Source organism: Oncorhynchus keta, chromosome 20, assembly GCF_023373465.1.
Source record: "Oncorhynchus keta strain PuntledgeMale-10-30-2019 chromosome 20, Oket_V2, whole genome shotgun sequence".
In the NCBI taxonomy this organism is placed as follows: Eukaryota; Metazoa; Chordata; class Actinopteri; order Salmoniformes; family Salmonidae; genus Oncorhynchus; species Oncorhynchus keta.
In genome coordinates, this window is record NC_068440.1 from 30,450,218 (window position 1) to 30,469,905 (window position 19,688).

General features: G+C 45.2%; 3 protein-coding genes across 9 annotated transcripts in view; 1 reads left to right on the forward strand and 2 right to left on the reverse strand.

The window, feature by feature from the left end:
* Nucleotides 1-7,449, forward strand: part of LOC118399623 (BET1 homolog) — a 137,890-nt gene extending 130,441 nt beyond the window's left edge. Inside the window, exon 4 of the mRNA XM_052472628.1 lies at nt 7,051-7,449. Within this exon, the coding sequence (XP_052328588.1) occupies nt 7,051-7,206 (156 nt within the window). The 3' untranslated portion in view covers nt 7,207-7,449. The remainder of the gene's footprint in view (nt 1-7,050) is intronic.
* Nucleotides 1-19,688, reverse strand: part of zgc:85777 (uncharacterized protein LOC405871 homolog) — a 186,731-nt gene that overhangs the window by 127,128 nt on the left and 39,915 nt on the right. For 2 of the 7 annotated variants that reach the window (XM_052472622.1, XM_052472623.1), the window contains exon 3: nt 12,655-12,784. The exons of 4 other annotated variants lie outside the window; for them this stretch is intronic. In XM_052472622.1, coding sequence (XP_052328582.1) covers nt 12,655-12,784 — 130 coding nt within the window. Of the gene's footprint in view, nt 1-11,875; nt 11,983-12,654; nt 12,785-19,688 lie in introns of all 7 variants that reach the window. One more of the 7 variants, XM_052472621.1, reaches the window with a different exon arrangement.
* LOC127909949 (guanine nucleotide-binding protein G(T) subunit gamma-T1-like) overlaps nt 1-19,688 on the reverse strand; it is a 126,802-nt gene that overhangs the window by 65,823 nt on the left and 41,291 nt on the right. The gene's annotated exons all lie outside the window — the stretch shown is intronic.

Sequence of the window (19,688 nt, forward strand, 5' to 3'; positions counted from 1 at the left end):
GAAGGAAGTCAACAAACTATATTTACATTAACCTCTTTACCAGAGTCTGTATATACAGTATCGGAAAGTCAACACAACAATGTAATCTGTGATACAGAATACTGACACAACTGCAGGTACATTCCCACCCAATATACAATAACATGACATTTCCGATCTATTTAGTTGTTTTGACATGAACCCTAACTTGCAAGTTTCTGTTGAGAAACCAACTCAATAGAAAAGTAACAATGTGTTCTGTTCACGCTCATGCATTTTTATTTAATGTGTAAATATTAGTTTGGGCAGCAGAATCAGTACACGCATATTTTCTTGTTTTCAGTGTTGCTCTGTACCATCTAAGACATGACAAAAGTTTAATAAATCTTCTCATGTGGAGTTTCATAAAACAACCTTTTAGCCTTTCTTTCACCCCTACCATTGTACCTGCCCTGTGCTTTTCCCCTTATTCAATCATCCCATTAAAGAAAAGCTGTAGCTCTGTGATTCGGAGGCTATACATATTTATGGAAGTCATCAATAGGTAACTGCCAGCCCATTCAGCTTGGATATAAATAGTAAACGTGCAATATGTCTGGCTGGTACTCTATTAGGACTTCAGGGTAAATCATCCATTACCGAGGATGTGGTATCAGAGAGGATGTCATAAATGTGACTCACCACCTGGATTCGGCTCGTAATTTAACAATTTTATTCGTATTTACAGATGGCATCCACGTTTGTTATTAATGCACATGGAAGTGCACATGTTCTAGAAGGCATTTCTGCCAAATAACTAATTTTGCTAAAAAATATATTTTTTTTACGTAAAGTCGTGACTTGCCACATATGCCCAGTTTCCTGAATCGGGTCCCAAATATACCTATCTATCTCCCTGTCCTTAGATGAGGTGACGGAATGCTAGCGTTGGAAAGGAGGCGAACAGTGACGCAATTCTTCCAATCCAATTGAACACCCATGGACCAGAAATGGAGGAAACATTAAGAAGGATTTAGGGGGAATGAAAATGTTCCCATAGTTGTATGTAAATTGTTACTTTGAAGTTCCCACTCCTCGATTTTGTCAACAACAAATAAATACGCATTTCAGAAAAGACCGTTCCTAAGTTTAATCACGTAAAAAAATGTATCCCTGTTTTTTGTCACTTTGTCATGAGATAAAACCACCAGCAAATGCCGTGAAAATGTTCCTTCTGTAATAGACTTAGTGATTTATTTTCTATTACAAAAAAAACCTCTGAGTTCGAACTCAGAGTAGTGCTCGAGCTGTGCGATGAGTTTCTAGTCAGGCCACTGTATTAGTTAGTGGCAGAACAATGGGTTAGGCAATTTACTGGTAATTCACTGTTTTATTTAAATTACTTTTATATAGAGAACCATGGAGCCCATGTGCTAATCAGTCCATTTCATGAGTTATCAGACCCTTTACCTCATATGCTGCATAAGCCTGTTGTTCTAAGGCAATATTCAGTCACCATAATATTAGTTGGAAGTCTACAGAAATCAAACATTTTACACTTTTACATTTGAGTAATTTAGCAGATGCTCTTATTAGTGCGTTCATCTTAAGATAGCAAGGTGGGACAACAACATTTCACAATGGTATCAAGTACATTTATCCTCAAAGTACTTATCAGCAGTCAGTGCTAGTAAGAAAAATATTTTTTCATAAAAGCGATTGCATGTAGTATACCTAATAATAATGTATTCATTTAATAATACAATTGAACGTGCTGGAAGCTCAAAGATGACACAGAGCAGTAACCAAAGTTTGAGGAGAACTTGGAGTAACAGAACTTTAGGCGCCTCGTGGTGGCAGCATTACACCCTTACAGCTGCCCTTGGGAAAATAAATAGGATGGACATTCCAAATGGAACCCTATTCCGTGTATAGTGCACAACTTTTGACCAGGACCCATAGGACACTGGTAAAAAGCAGTGCACTAAATCAGGAATGTGGTGCCATTTGGGATAGAATAAACTGTATTTTGATTAAGTAAATGTACATATTTATTTTGTGCAGAAAATATTATGCTCCATATGAATCTTATGACCATCTAAAAATGAAAAAGAAGAATGATCTGTAATACTTTGACACATCTCCAATGCATTGCTTTCTTTTCTTATTCTTTGTGTTGCTATGTAGGCAACTACATCAACCCTGGTCCTGGAGGGCCGCAGACACTTCATACATTCTGAGTTAACTGACCTGGAAGACCAGGTGTGTTGAATTCAGGCAGTCACTGAAATGATCAATTAGCTCAGTTGGTCAGGTGTGGTGCCTAGTTAGGATAAAATCCTGCAGTACCTGTGGCACTCCAGGAACAGAGTTGCCTACCCTTGAATTACATCATTCAGGTAGCCTAGTGGTTATAGCATTGGATTAGTAACCGAAAGGTTGCAAGATCGAATCCCCGAGCTGACAAGGTAAAAATCTGTCATTCTGCCCCTGAACAAGGCAGTTAACCCACTGTTCCGAGGCCGTCATTGAAAATAAGAATTTGTTCTTAACTGACTTGCCTTGTTAAATAAAGGTTAAATAAATAAATAATAATAGTCAGACAAACCATATCTCCCTGGTCTTTAATGGCCAGACAAACTATATCGCACTGGTCTTTAATGGCCAGACAAACTATATCGCACTGGTCTTTAAAGGCCAGACAAACCATGTCTCCCTGGTCTCTAATGGCCAGACAAACCATATCTCCCTGGTCTCTAATGGCCAGACAAACCATATCTCCCTGGTCTCTAATGGCCAGACAAACCATATCTCCCTGGTCTCTAATGGCCATACAAACCATATCTCCCTGGTCTCTAATGGCCAGACAAACCATATCTCCCTGGTCTCTAATGGTGAGACAAACCATATCTCCCTGGTCTCTAATGGCCAGACAAACCATATCTCACTGGTCTCTAATAGTCAGATGAACTATATCTCCCTGGTCTCTGATAGTCAGACAAACTATATCTCACTGGTCTATGATAGTCGGATGAACTATATCTCCCTGGTCTGTAATAGTCAGATGAACTAGTCTTGTCTTATCTTGATTATTGTCGTGTGGTAGAGTGCTACGGGGAACAGAGCGGCACGTCTTGCTCTTCGTTGTAATCAGAGGACTGATATAAATCCTATGCATGCCAGTCTCTCTTGGCTAAGAGTTGAGGAGAGACTGACTGCATCACTTCTTCTTTTTATAAGAAACATTAATGTGTTGTAAATTGCAAATAGTTTGCATTGTTAACTTACACACAGCTCTGACAAACAAACCTACCCCACCAGACATGCCCCCACGGGTCTTTTCACAGTCCCCAAATCCAGAACAAAGTCAAGAAAGAGTACAGTATTATATAGAGCCATTATTGCATGGAACTCCCTTCCATTTCATATCGCTCAAATGAACAGTAAACCTGAGAAGCTGGTGAGAAAGCACCCTAGAAGTATGGAATAGCCGCGGGAAGAAGGGGTGCTGAAGGTAATGCAGCACCCCCTGAAAAATCAAAATTACTGTAAAGGCTTCTAGGAGTAGTGGGTGGAGGAGTCAGGCGCAGAGATCAGGGTAGTTCAAAACATGGATCTTTATTCCAAGAACAGAGTAACGGTCACGCCACACTTAAGGGCGCATAAATACCCAGTCCAACAACCAGGACGAAACTGTCCGGAAAAACGGAATCCACAATAATCCACACATCATGAACAGAAAAACAAGCCCGCACAAAAGCCGGTGGGCCTACCGGGTTTGTTTAAATAGCCCAAAAGAAAACCCAAACAAGAAACAGGTGAAACTAATCAGACAAAACTAACTGAAACAGAAAAGGGGACCGGTGGCAGCTAGTAGGCCGGCGACGACGACCGCCGAGCGCCGCCCGAACAGGAAGAGGCACCATCTTCGGCAGGATTCGTGACAGTACCCCTTAGTTGCGATGGATCCAAAATATCCCCCACCGGTACCCAGCACCTCTCCTTCAGACCGTACCCCTCGCAGTCCACGAGGTACTGCAGGCCCCTCACCCGGCGTCCAGAATAGCTCGTACCGTGTAAGCAGCAGGGACCTCTCGATGTCCAGAGGGGGTGGAGGGACCTCCGGCACCTCACCTTCTTGTAGGGGACCAGCTACCACCGGCCTGAGGAGAGACACATGAAACGAGGGGTTAATGCGATAGTAAGAGGGGAGTTGTAATCTATAACACACCTTGTTTATCCTCCTCAGGACTTTAAAGGGCCCCACACACTGCGGCCCTAGCTTCTGGCAGGGCAGGCAGAGGGGCAGGGTTCGGGTCGAGAGCCAGACCCTGTTTCTTGGTGCGAACACAGGGGCCTCAGCACTCTTGTTCTGCCATCCACTGGACTGCCCTCCAGGTCTCCCTTGAGCACTGCACCCACTCCTCCACCACAGGAGCTTCGGTCTGACTCTGATGCCACGGAGCAAGAACCGGTTGGTAGCCCAGCACGCATTGGAATGGCGACATGTTCGTGGAGGAGTGACGGAGTGACGGAGTGAGTTCTGGACCAACTCCACCCATGAGACGTACCTCGCCCATTCTCCTGGCCGGTCCTGGCAATATGACCGCAGAAACCTACCCACTTCCTGGTTCACTCTCTCTACCTGCCCATTACTCTCAGGGTGATAACCAGAGGTCAGGCTGACCGAGACCCTCAGACGTTCCATAAACTCCCTCCAATCTTGGGACGTGAACAGGGGACCTCGATCAGATACGCACCCCGTAGCGCCGGAAGACGTGAGTAAACGTGAGTAAACGTGGGTAAACGTGGGTAAATAGAGCCTCCGCAGTCTGTAGGGCCGTAGGGAGACCAGGCAATGGGAGGAGACGGCAGGACATAGAGAACCGATCCACAATGACCAGAATGGTAGTGTTTCCCTGAGACGGGGAAAGATCAGTAATAAAGTCCACCGACAGATGAGACCAGGGCCGTTGTGGAACCGGGAGGGGCTGTAGTTTCCCTCTAGGCAGGTGGCTAGGAGCCTTACTCTGGGCGCACACTGAACAGGAGGAGACATAGAGCCTCACGTCCTTGGCTAAGGTGGGCCACCAGTATTTCCCCCTAAGACCCCGCACTGTCCTCGCAAGCCCCGGAAGACCTAAAGAGGGTAGTGTGTGAGCCCACCGAATCAATTGATCACGGACACCAAGCGGGACGTACCTGAGACCGGTAGGACACTGTGAAGGCGCAGGTTCCAACCGCAACACCCACAATGTCCGCGTCCACCTCCCATACCACCGGTGCCACCAGCCTAGAAGCTGGAAGGATGGGAGTAGGATCGATGGACCGGTCCTCAGTGTCATAGAGACGGGGCAGTGCTTCGCCTTAGGGTTGAGGGAACCTGGTCTATAAGAGATTGTGAATCTGAATCTGGTAAAGAACATGGCCCACCTAGCTTGACAAGGATTCAGTCTCCCCACTCCAATACTCCAGATTGGGGTGGTCACTCCAGATGAGGAAAGGGTGCTTAGCCCCCTCAAGCCAGTGTCTCCGCACCTTCAGGGCTTTTACCATAGCTAACAACGGTCCCCCACATCATGGTTCCGCTCCGCCGGACCCAGCTTCTTCTAAAATAAATCGCAGCAGCGGAGCTTGGCAGCATGGCATGGCTCCAACCCCAGCCTCGGACGCATCCACCTCCACTATGAACGCTAACGAGGGGTCCGGATGCGCCAACACGGGCGCGTCAGTAAACAGCGCCTTCAACCAGTTGAAAGCTCCGCTCGCCTCGGCCGACCACCGTAAATGCACCGGCTCCCCCTTCAGCAGTGAGGTAATAGGAGCTGCCACTTGGCCAAAACCCAGGATAAACCTCCGGTAGTAATTGGCAAACCCTAAAAACTGCTGCACCTCCTTTACCGTGGTCGGAGTCGGCCAATTACACACGGCATTAATTAACGCGGTCACACTCCATTACCACCCCCAAGGTGGAAATGCGATAACCCAGGAAGGAAACGGCTCGTTTGGAGAACACACATTTCTCAGCCTTGGCGTACAGGTCATGCTCCAGCAGTCGTCCAAGTACCTTGCGCACCAGGGAGACATGCGCAGCGCGTGTGGCGGAATAGATCAGGATGTCATCAATGTACACCACCACACCCTGCCCGTGCAGGTCCCTGAGAATCTCATCTACAAAGGATTGAAAGACGGCTGGAGCATTCTTTAACCCATACGGCATGACGAGGTACTCTTAGTGGCCCGATGTGGTACTAAACGTGGTTTTCCACTCTCCTTTTTTTTTCACAAAAAAGAACTCGAGGAGACGGGTGACATGGAGGGCCGAATGTACTCCTGCCTCAGAGATTCCGTGACATATGTCTCCATAGCCAACGTCTCCTCCTGTGACAATGGGTACACGTGACTCCTGGGAAGTGCAGCGTTCTCCTGGAGGTTTATCACGCAATCTCCCCATCGATGGGGTGGTAATTTGGTCGCCTTTTTTTAAACATAAAGCGATAGCCAAATTGGCATATTCTGAGGGAATGCGCACAGTGGAAACCTGGTCTGGACTCTCCACCGACATGGCACCAATGGAAACTCCTATACACCTACCTAAACACTCATCTGACCACCCCTGAAGAGCCCCGTGTCTCCAGGAAATGAGGGGAAACGCAGGTGAATCGATAAGGAAGAAACTGATCCGCTCCCTATGATCCCCCTGCGTTACCATGTCCAGCGGAACCATGGCCTCCTTGGCCAGCCCTGACCCTAACGGTTTTTTTCAGGAAATGTAAAAAATTGTTTGACAACCCTGTTTCTCAACCATTTATATTTTCCAGTGAAGAAGACATGGCTGTTTCATGTTATGCAAAATATAACTTTTAGCACTGTTAGCACTTGAATGTTTTGGCACTCAGGTCCAAAGTCACTTTCTGAGCACTTCTACAATGGACAAATATGTATGGAAGGGTTCGTTCGATTCGTAAAGGGTGCTGTCAAAGTGATTGAATTCAAATGGATTTACCTTATTACACATTTCAGAGCAATTCAAATCAGGATGGCAAAACATGTCACTGGATGTAATTGTTTTGTTATTTTCCCTACTGACAGGACTCAGACTTTGACTCAACGGGAGGTTTGCTGGGGGCCACCATAGGGAGAGTGAAGCAGCTTTCCAGGGGAAGCCAGACCAAGCTCCTGTGCTACATGCTGTTCTTCTGCTTCTTGGTCTTCACCATCCTTTACTGGTTTATCAAACTGAGGTGATGTGTTACAGGAGGCCCCGGCTTTTCCCTCCCTGCCTCGTGTTTCCTTTCCCAGTCTGTGCCATGCGTGCACCTCTGCATCAGAAGACCAGGATGATGACAGTGAGACTGTAAGAATGTGCTGAATGTTTGAGGAGACTCCCCCCAAATCATCAATGACAATGTGCAATAGAGAATAATAAAAAATGTCTGTTAATTTTAGACAACCCTGATGGAATGAGTAGACACTGCCATACGTTTGTAATGTGACACTTTCTTACAGAGTCCCTTAACGATGATGCATATCGTTATGCAAGTTGATGTACAGGATGAGCGATCTATTGCATCAAAAAATCTGGCAAGGCTAAGCAGTAACATGTTACACAGGCAGCCCAATTCTGATCTCTCCCCCAATCACATTTTTCAGAGTTGATTAGTGAAAAAAGATTGGAATTGGGTTCGCTGTCAGAGGTTGCTTGATCCAATGTGAGACTGATTTAACATTTGATCAATAGAGTTCCACTATAAACAAACATCTTGTTTTTGTTTTGAGGAATAAATTAGGGTGTGCGCTCACTTCAAACATTTCCTGTCCCATCTACAGAGACTGTTCATCTCCACTGCACACTGTTCTCCCGTTAACTGATGTCAAATGTTTTATATGTAAATAAACATGGATGTTTTGGATTTGACGCTCCAGAGAGTTTGATTCTTTTCTCAACAATTGTTTTTCAAGAAGTCACAAAAGATTGAGGTATATAGAGCTTAATTTATTTTACACCACGGTACATACTATTCATTGTATTCCTAAGACTATCTACAAAAACTTGATCTTAGACATTGATTACAAATCCTCTCCACAATACACAAACAAATTCACAACTACTCTAGGACCGCAGTTTTCAATTGTCATAAAGAAATTAATGGAACGAAATCATGGAGGCACTATTTGAAAAACATTCCTGACTGGCCCTGTAGTACAGTACATGCATTTTCATAAGGTAAGTGCAACACAGCGGTTAAATTGATTAACAAATTAAAATCTTAAACTGCAATTCTGATGTGTTCATTAAATTCCAGAAAATGGTTCTGTTCCTTCTGGAACTCCCCTTCATGGACTGGATAGGTGTAAGCAATATGGCATAAACTAAGAGGTATCACTTCCACCTATCCAGTCATTATAGAGAAGCGAAGGAATGGGAACAATGTTCTGGATTGAGGTGAAAGCCATACTGGCACTGTGACATCACTTCTTGGGTAGGGTGTCCATGTACTTGCATATGATCGACAGCATGACCTCATCAGCGCCTCCTCCAATGGACAGTAACCTGGCGTCTCTTAAGTATTTAAACAAGACAAAAAAGAAAAGCGCAAAATCGACAAATGAACACTGAGCTCATTCGATGACAGCTATTACCTCGGCCGCATTCTTAAAAACCATGAAAGCCACATGAATTTTGTGCGACAATAGGGACTCGTTTCTGATTAGATACTTGAATTAGGTTTAATTTCTTGAGCAAAATTAGCAATCTGAATATCCAGAATGTTTGTGGAATTAACTAGTATTGAAAGTCAACTCTTTGCAGTGAAAAAACAGCACCGTTGCATAACTGTATTAACTCAAATGGAAGCTCAACTGGCTATGAACTTACCGTACATGAATATCCTCAAACTATCCATCTGCATATACATAGTATTTGTATATAGCAAGGTTCTGTGGATGTGATGAAACAGAGACCTTTTAACTGACCCATAGTGGCATTAAGACCTGTCCTTTGACCCCCAGATGCCAGATCATAATATGTCTCAAATAGCACCCTATTCCCTATATAGTTCACTACTTTTAACCAGGGCCCATCAGGCTCTGGCCAAAGTAGTGGACTAATAGGGAGCCATTTGGGATGCAGACCATCTAATGTCTTCATTTGCCACACCACTGGGTGTCACTGTAATTAGTAGTAGCAACCGTGGTTGATTAGTGTACTACTACTGTAAGAATGGCATCATCTGATCAGTGAAAGGACAACATATATACCAGTGGGTTAAATAAACTCCTTTTGAGTTTGCTAATACTTTATTTGCACATGTCCTTATAATACACTCAACAAAACTATAAACGCAACATGTAAAGTGTTGGTCCGGTGTTTCATGAGCCGAAATAAAAGATCCCAGAAATGTTCCAAATGCACAAAAAGGGTATTTATCACAAATGTTGTGCGCAAGTTTGTTTACATCCCTCTTAGTGAGCATTTCTCCTTTGCCAAGATAATCCTTCCACCTGCCCGGTGTGGCATATCAAGAAGCTGATTAAACAGCATGATCATTACACAGGTGTACCTTGTGCTGGGTACAATAAAAGGCCACTAAAATGTGCAGTTTTGTAACAACACGATGCCACAGATGTCTCACGGTTTGAGGGAACACGCAATTGGCAGGACTGCAGGAATCTCCACCAGAGTTGTTGCCAGAGAATTGAATGTTAATTTCTCTACCATAAGCTGCCTCCAACATCATTTTAGAGAATTTGGCAGTACGCCTAACCGGCCTCACAACCGCAGACCACGTGTAGCCATGCAAGCCCAGGACCTCCACATCGGATTCTTCACCTGCAGGATCATCTGAGACCAGCCACTCGGACAGCTGATGAAACTGAGAAGTATTTCTGTCTGTCTGTAATAAAGCCCTTTTGTGGGGAAAACGCATTCTGATTGGCTGGGCCTGGCTCTCCAGTGGGTGGGCCTATGCCCTCTCAGACACACCCATGGCTGTGCACTTGCTCAGTCATGTGAAATCCATAGATTAGGGCCTAATGAATGTATTTCAATTGACTGATTTCCTCATATGAACTGTAACTCAGTAAAATGGTTGAAATTGTTGTATGTTGCATTTATATGTTTGTTCAATATAGATTGAACCGCGGGAAGATTTCTTCTTGAGGGGATGGTCAGCGTGCCAGAATATAATTACAAATATTTTGTAGACTGCAAATTGACAGCAAGAAGCCCAAACATATTTAATATTTTACTAAAACATTTCAAACCCTGCTTACATTTGTATATGATCACATATACACTATATATGCACAAAAGTATGTGGACACCCCTTCAAATTAGTGGATTCGCTACTTCAGCCACACCTGTTGCTGACAAGTGTATAAAGTCAAGCACACCGCCATGCAATCTCCATAGACAAACATTGACAGGAGAATGGCCTTACTGAAGAGCTCAGTGATTTGTAACGTGGCATCGTCATAGGATGCCACCTTTCCAACAAGTCAGTTTGTCAAATTTCTGCCCTGCTAGAGCTTCCCCTGACCACTTTAACTGCTGTTGCAATACTTACTACTGAGTTCCAAACTGCCTCTGGAGGCAATGTCAGCATAAGAACTGTTCGTCAGGAGCATCATTAAATGGGTTTCCATGGTCGAACAGCCGCACACAAGCCTAAGATCACCATGCGCAATGCCAAGCGTCGGCTGGAGCGGTGTAAAGCTCGCCGCCATTGGACTCTGGAGCAGTGGAAACGTGTTCTCTGGAGGGATGAATCACGCTTCTCCTAATCTGGGTTTGACAGATTGCCAGGCTACCTGCCCCAATGCATAGTGCCAACTGTAAAGTTTGGTGGATGAGGAATAATGATCTGAGGCTGTTTTTCATGGTTCAGGCTAGGCCCCTTAATTCCAGTGAAGGGAAATGTTAACTCTATACCATACAATGACATTCTAGATGTGCTTCCAACTTTGTGGCAACAGTTTGGGGAAGCCGCTTTCCTGTTTCAGCATGACAGGCACAAAGCGAGGTCCATACAGAAATGGTTTGTTGAGATCGTAGTTGAAGAACTTGACGGGCCTGAACAGAGCCCTGACCTCAACACCCATGGGATGAATTGGAACGCCGACCGCGAGTCAGGCCTAATCGCCCAACATCAGTGCCCAACATCAGTGCCCGACCTCACTAATGCTCTTGCAGCTGAATGGAATCAAGTCCCCGCAGCAATGTTCCAACATCTAGTGGAAAGCCTTCCCAGAAGAGTGGAGGTTGTTACAGCAGCAAAGGGGGGACCAACTCCATATTAATGCCCGTGATTTTGGAATGAGATGTTTGACGAGCAGGTGTCCACATACACTACGATACTAAAAGTCTCTCTCTATTTTGCGTGGGAATACTTTGGAACAGATTTCCAAAATTAATTGCACTTGGAACCAAATTGCTGGTGTTTCTTCTTTGTCCAACAATAAAAAATATATATATATTTTTTTCATGCTCAATAAACTTGGGGGGACAAATGAAATCACACGCGTGCCCGCCAGTTGGGGAACCCTAGTATAGATTAACAATCGATTGGTGCCCGATTAGAGCCTGTGGTGATATTACTCTAAACAGAACAGAAATCATTCTTTATTCTCCAAATCAGTGTAGGTGCACAGATAAGCATGCTTTTTCTTCCTGCTTTGAACAAGATGAAACAAGGGAGAAAATATATGTATATATATTTGTTATTTTCATGCTATCATTTGCCATTAAGAGTGTTTTAATCATGCTGGTGCTCTGATGTCCTCCCGCATTAGAAATATATTGAGCCTCCTTTTCCGTCCCAGATTGGTTGAGTGTTTACTGAGAATCTGCTTTAGGGATGAGAAGAAGTTAGGCTATAATAAAATACTGGTGGGATACTAAATGAAGGCAACGTACTAGCAACATCTGAGCCGGCTCCGACTTCACTCACTCCCAGACAGGCCACTTTGTCTCCCATTATGGAGGGCAGCAGAAACTCCTTCTTCAGCTCTGTAGAGCCAAACCTACAGTATATGCCATTTAGCACAGTGTCACAACACACAGAGACAATGTGGTTAAAGAGCTGATCAAGTAACTGCTCTGTTAGACTTCCAGTCATTGAGCTAACGCTAGTTAGCTTCTTTCAAACTGCACATAGAAACATAACAATGGAATTCATCTGACCCTGGGCAAGTAGAAAAAGGGCTTAGTTGCCAAAACCTTGCACTTATTTTGCTATGTATAATGAATAGCATACATACAGCTGCTTGACTCATCATCAACACGATATATTCTGAAGTATTTAAACATCTGTCAAGTATTACTTGTAGAAGCCACTAAGTCCTAGTTTTGGTTTGTTGGTGTGCATATTGAAGCGGAGATGTCAGAAGAGTGGGTTGTCTCCAAGTCTTCAAAAAAGCTTGACTTTACAAATGTTTCTTGTGTGTGTGTGTGTGTCAGTGGGAATCAGAGACTAATTTATGCAGTTTAGAAATAAAATTACATTGGGAAGGGTGGGGTGGGAGACAAAAGGGGAGGGGGGTCCAAAGGGAAAAAGCTACGTGATTGTGCAATTGATTGTATGTCTTTACTTTCCTCTATTAAAATATTATACAAAATAAAAATCAAATGACTTGCTTGATTGGCTCATAATGAAAATAACATGTCTATGGGCCAGATGGGTGCATATACATTACCTGGCCAGGGCAGGTGTGGCCATATCAGTCTGGACTCCGATGGCCATGGGGATGCCTCCACAGCGGATGTTACCCAGCTCCTCTGACACGGTTATACTGTAGCTGAAGTCCAGACCCAGGCCTCCATACTCTGCACAGAACACATAAACACAATGACTACCACCCTGAAGCACTCACTTCTGTAATCATGAAGTGCTTTGAGAGGCTGGTTATGGCATACATTAACTCCACCATCCCATCCCCCCTAGACCCACTCCAATGTGTATACCACCCCAACAGATCCATAGATGATGCAATCTCAATTGCTCTCAACCTGCTCCACTGCAGCCCCGTCGATGAAAATGGGGGCGTGCTCGGTCCTCTTTCCTGTAGTCCACAATTATCTCCTCTGTCTTGATCATGTTGAGTGAGAGGTTGTTGTCCTGGCACCGCACGGCCAGGTCTCTGACCTCCTCCCTATAGGCTGTCTTGTCTGTGATCAGGCCTACCACTGTTGTGTCATCGGCAAACTTAATGATGGTGTTGTAGTCGTGCCTGGCCGTGCAATCATGAGTGAACAGGGAGTACAGGAGAGGACTGAGCACGCACCCCTGAGGGGCCCCTGTGTTGGAGTTAGGAAGTTCAGGATCCAGTTGCGGAGGGAGGTGTTTAGTCCCAGGGTCCTTAGCTTATTGATGAGCTTTGAGGGCACTATGGTGTTGAATGCTGAGCTGTAGTCAATGAATAGCATTTTCATTCTCTATTTTGTACAGGTGGGAAAGGGCAGTGTGGAGTGCAATAGAGATAGAGATTGCATCATCTGTGTATCTGGCGGTATGCAAATTGGAATGGGTCTAGGGTTTCTGGAATAATAGTGTTGTGAGCCATGACCAGCCTTTCGAAAGCAGTTCATGGCTACAGACGTGAGTGCTACAGGTCGGTAGTCATTTAGGCAGGTTACCTTTAGTGTTCTTGGGCACAGGCACTATGGTGATCTGCTGAAAACATGTTGGTATTACAGACCCGGACAGGGAGAGGTTGAAAATGTCAGTGTTGACACTTGCCAGTTGGTCAGCGCATGCTCACAGTACACGTCCTGCTAATCCGTCTGGCCCTGCGACCTTGTGACTGTTGACCTGTTTAAAGTTCTTACTCACATCGGCTGCGGAGAGCGTGATCACACAGTCTTCCAGAACAGCTGGTGCTCTCATGCATGTTTCAGTGTTATTTACCTCGAAGCGAGCATAGAAGTAGTTTAGCTCGTCTGGTAGGCTCGTGTTACTGGGCAGCTCTCGGCTGTGCTTCCCTTTGCAGTCTGTAATAGTTTGCAAGCCCTGCCACATCTGACGAGCATCAGAGCTGGTGTAGTACGATTTGATCTTTGTCCTGTATTGAAGCTTTGCCTGTTTGATGGTTCGTCGGAGGGCATAGAGGGATTTCTTATAAGCTTCCAGGTTAGAGTCCCGCTCCTTGAAAGCGGCAGCTCTAGCCTTTAGCTCAGTGTGGATGTTGCCTGTAATCCATGGCTTCTGGTTGGGGTATGTGGGGACAACGTCATCGATCCACATATTGATTAAACCAATGACTAATGTGATGTACTCCTCAATGCCATCTGAGGAATCCCGGAACATATTCAGTCTGTGCTAGCAAAACAGTCCTTTAGTTTAGCATTTGCTTCATTTTTATTGATCTAGTCACTGGTGCTTCCTGCTTTAATTTTTGCTTGTGAGCAGGAATTAGGAGGATATAATTATTGTCAGTTTTGCCAAATGGAGGGCGAGGGAGAGCTTTGTACACGTCTCTGTGTGTGGAGTAAAGGTGGTCCATGTCACGCCTTGGTCATTGTATCTTGTGTTTTTGTTATATGTTTGGGTAGGCCAGGGTGTGACATGGGTTTATATGTTGTATTTCGTATTGTGGTTTGTATTAATTGGGAGTGTGTATTATTAGGGGTGTGTCTAGTTAGGCTTGGCTGCCTGAGGCGATTCCTAATTGGAGTCAGCTGATTCTCGTTGTCTCGGATTGGGAACCGTATTTAGGTAGCCTGAGTGCGCGTTGTATTTCGTGGGTGATTGTACCTGTCTCTGTGTTAGTCACCAGATAGGCTGTAATTAGTTTCACTCGTTTGTTGTTTTTGTATTTTCAGTTATTTCATGTACCGCATTATCTTCATTAAAAGTCATGAGTAACCTACACGCTGCATTTCGGTCTGACTCTCTTCAAACAACAGATGAACTTCGTTACAGAATCACCCACCACCATTCACAGACCGAGCAGCGTGTGAACTGGCAGGATCCCAGTCTGCCCAGCGCCGCCAGTGCTCCCAGTCTGCCCAGCGCCGCCAGTACCGCCAGTCTGCCCAGCGCCGCCAGTACTGCCAGTCTGCCCAGCGCCGCCAGTACCGCCAGTCTGCCCAGAGCCGCCAGTACCGCCAGTCTGCCCAGCGCCGCCAGTGCCGCCAGTCAGCCCAGCGCCGCCAGACAACCAGTCTCTTCCAGATCTGCCAGACAACCAGTCTCTTCCAGATCTGCCAGACAACCAGTCTCTTCTAGATCTGCCAGACAACCAGTCTCTTCCAGATCTGCCAGACAACCAGTCTCTTCCAGATCTGCCAGACAACCAGTCTCTTCCAGATCTGCCAGACAACCAGTCTCTTCCAGATCTGCCCGACAACCAGTCTCTTCCAGATCTGCCCGATAACCAGTCTCTTCCAGATCTGCCCGTCAACCTGAATCTTCCAGGTCTGCCCGTCAACCTGAATCTTCCAGTTCCGCCAGCCAGCCAGGATTTACCGGAGCCTACTACCTGCCTGAGCTTCCTCTCAGTACTGAGCTTCCTCTCAGTACTAGGCTTCCTCTCTGTACTGGGCTCCCTCTCAGTACCGGGCTTCCCCTCAGTACCGGGCTGCTTCGGTCCCGGGCTGCCCCTCTGTCCTGAGATGCCCCTCTGTCCTGAGCTGCCCTGCTGTCCTGAGATGCCCCTCTATCCTGGGCTGCCCCTCTATCCTGGGCTGCCCCTCTGTCCTGGGCTGCCCCTCTGTCCTGAGATGCCCCTCTGTCCTGAGCTGCCCTGCTGTCCTGAGTTGCCCCTCTGTCCTGAGTTGCCCCTCTGTCCTGAGTTGCCCCTCTGTCCTGAGTTGCCCCTCTGTCCTGAGTTGCCCCTCTGTCCCGAGCTGCCCCTCTGTCCCGAGCTGCCCCTCGGTCCCGAGCTGCCCCTCGGTCCCGAGCTGCCCCTCAGTTATGTCGGGATCAGGGTGAGGACTATTAGGCCATGGTCGGCGGAGAAGGTGGATTATCCTAGGACGCGAAGGGGAGGAACTAGGACATTTATGGAGTGGGGTCCACGTCCCGAGCCAGAACCGCCACCATGGACAGACGCCCACCCGGACCCTCCCTATGCTCTTGAGGTGCGTCCCGGAGTCCGCACCTTAGGGGGGGGGGTTCTGTCACGCCTTGGTCATTGTATCTTGTGTTTTTGTTATATGTTTGGGTAGGCCAGGGTGTGACATGGGTTTATATGTTGTATTTTGTATTGGGGTTTGTATTAATTGGGAGTGTGTATTATTAGGGGTGTGTCTAGTTAGGCTTGGCTGCCTGAGGCGATTCCTAATTGGAGTCAGCTGATTCTCGTTGTCTCGGATTGGGAACCGTATTTAGGTAGCCTGAGTGCGCGTTGTATTTCGTGGGTGATTGTACCTGTCTCTGTGTTAGTCACCAGATAGGCTGTAATTAGTTTCACTCGTTTGTTGTTTTTGTATTTTCAGTTATTTCATGTACCGCATTATCTTCATTAAAAGTCATGAGTAACCTACACGCTGCATTTCGGTCTGACTCTCTTCAAACAACAGACGAACTTCGTTACAGTCCAGAGTTTTTATTCCTCTGGTAGCACATTTAACATGCTGATAGAAATTTGGTAAAAATGAGTTTCCCTGCATTAAAGTCCCCGGCTACTAGGAGTGCTGCCTCTGGGTGATCGTTTTCTTGTTTGCTTATGTCGGAATACATCTCATTCAATGCTGTCTCAGTGCCTGCTTCTGACTGAGGTGGTATGTAAACAGATAAGAAAAATACGTATGAAAACTCTCTAGGTAGGTAGTGTGGTCTACAGTTTATCATGAGATGCTCTACCTCATGCGAGCAATAGCACGATACTTCCTTAGATGTCATGTACCAGCTGTTATTTACAAAAATACATTTTCCGACGCCCCTTGTCTTACCAGATGCCGATGTTCTATCCTGCCAGTACAATGTATAACCAGCCAGCTGTATGTTGATGGTGTCGTCGTTCAGCCACGTCTCCGTGAAGCATAAGATATTACCGTTTTGAATGTTCTGTTGGTAGTTTAATCTTCCGCGTAGGTCATCTATTTTATTGTCCGAAGATCGCACGTTTGCTAGCAGAATGGAAGGAAGTGGGGGTTTATTCGATCGCCTACGAATTCTCAGATGGCAGCCCGCCCTCCGGCCCTTTTTTCTCCTCCTCCTCTTCACGCAAATCACAGGGATCTGGGCCTATTCCCGAGAAAGCAGTATATTGTTCACGTCGGCCTCGTCCGACTCATTAAAGGAATGAAAGGATTCTGTCAGTCCTTGGTGAGTAATCACAGTCCTGATGAAGTTATTTTCGGTCATGAAAGATGGTAGCGGCAATATTATCTGCAAAATAAGTCAAACAAAAAGTTACAAACAATGTAAATAAACAAACAAAAATCACAAACGGTTGGGGGCACGTAAAACATCTGCCTTCTCCGGCGCCACTCTTGAGCGCTACTCTCATATTGTTGGGGCTCATTTTGCTATAGATGGGCTTATAATGGAGTTATATAGAGCTTATGAAGTGCTTACAACTATTCCATTGAGATATACACAGTTGAAGCCAGAAGTTTACATACACCTTAGCCAAATACATTTAATCTCAGTTTTTCACAATTCTTTACATTTAATCCTAGTAAAAATTCCCTGTTTTAGGTCTGTTAGGATCACCACTTTATTTTAAGAATGTGAAATGTCAGAATAATAGTAGAGAGAAATGTTTATGTCAGCTTTTATTTCTTTCGTCAAATTCCCAGTGGGTCAGAAGAATTCATACACTCAATTAGTATTTGGTAGCATTGCCTTTAAATTGTTTAACTCGGGTCAAATGGTTCAGGTGAATTTTGTCCCATTCCTCCTGACAGAGCTGTTGTAACTGAGTCAGGTTTGTCGGCCTCCTTGCTTGCACACGCTTTTTCAGTTCTGCCCACACATTTTCTATAGGATTGAGGTCAGGGCTTTGTGATGGCCACTCCAATACCTTGACTTTGTTGTCCTTAAGCCATTTTGCCACAACTTTGGAAGTATGCTTGGGGTCATTGTCCATTTGGAAGACCCATTTGCAACCAAGCTTTAACTTCCTGACTGATGTCTTGAGATGTTGCTTCAATATATCCACATGTGCTTCATGGTTGGGATGGTGTTCTTCGGTAAGCAAGCACCCCCCTTTTTTCTCCAAACATAACGATGGTCATTATGGCCAAACAGTTCTATTTTTGTTTCATCAGACCAGAGGACATTTCTCCAAAAAGTACGGTCTTTGTCCCCATGTACAGTTGCAAACCGTAGTCTTGCTTTTTTATGGTGGTTTTGGAGCAGTGGCTTCTTCCTTGCTAAGTGGCCTTTCAGGTTATGTCGATATAGGACTTGTTTTACTGTGGATATATATACTTTTGTACCTGTTTCCTCCAGCATCTTCACAAGGTCCTTTGCTGTTGTTCTGGGATTGTTTGCACTTTTTGCAGCAAAGTACGTTCATCTCTAGGACACAGAACGCGTCTCGTTCCTGAGCGGTATGATGGCTGCGTGGTCCCATGGTGTTTATACTTGCGTACTATTGTTTGTACAGATGTGTGGTACCTTCACGTGTTAGGTAATTGCTACCAAGTATGAACCAGTCTTGAGGACGTCTATAATTTTTGGGCTGATTTATTTGGATTTTCCCATGATGTCAAGCAAAGAGGCACTGAGTTTGGAGGTAGGCTTAAAAATACATCCACAGGTACACCTCCAATTGACTCAAATGATGTCAATTAGCCTATCAGAAGCTTCTAAAGCTGTGACATAATTTCCTGCATTTTTCCAAGCTGTTTAAAGGCACAGTCAACTTAGTGTATGTAAACGTCAGACCCACTGGAATTGTCACACAGTGAATCATAAGTGAAATAATCTGTCTGTAAACAATCTTTGGAAAATTGTTTGTCATGCACAAAGTAGATATCTTAACCAACTTGCAAAAACTATTGTTAGTTAACAAGAAATTTGTGGAGTGGTTGAAAAACGAGTTTTAATGACTCCAACCTAAGTGGATGTAAACTTCCGACTTCAACTGTATATATGTGTATTATTTATATATACACTGCTCAAAAAAATAAAGGGAACACTAAAATAACACATCCTAGATCTGAATGAATTAAATATTCTTATTAAATACTTTTTTCTTTACATAGTTGAATGTGCTGACAACAAAATCACACAAAAATTATCAATGGAAATCAAATGTATCAACCCATGGAGGTCTGGATTTGGAGTCACACTCAAAATTAAAGTGGAAAACCACACTTCAGGCTGAACCAACTTTGATGTAATGTCCTTAAAACAAGTCAAAATGAGGCTCAGTAGTGTGTGTGGCCTCCACGTGCCTATATGACCTCCCTACAATGCCTGGGCATGCTCCTGATGAGGTGGTGGATGGTCTCCTGAAGGATCTCCTCCCAGACCTGGACTAAAGCATCCACCAACTCCTGGACAGTCTGTGGTGCAACGTGGCGTTGGTGGATGGAGCGAGACATGATGTCCCAGATGTGCTCAATTGGATTCAGGTCTGGGGAACGGGCGAGCCAGTCCATAGCATCAATGCCTTCCTCTTGCAGGACCTGCTGACACACACCAGCCACATGAGGTCTAGCATTGTCTTGCATTAGGAGGAACCCAGGGCCAACCGCACCAGCATATGGTCTCACAAGGGGTCTGAGGATCTCATCTCGGTACCTAATGGCAGTCAGGCTACCTCTGGCGAGC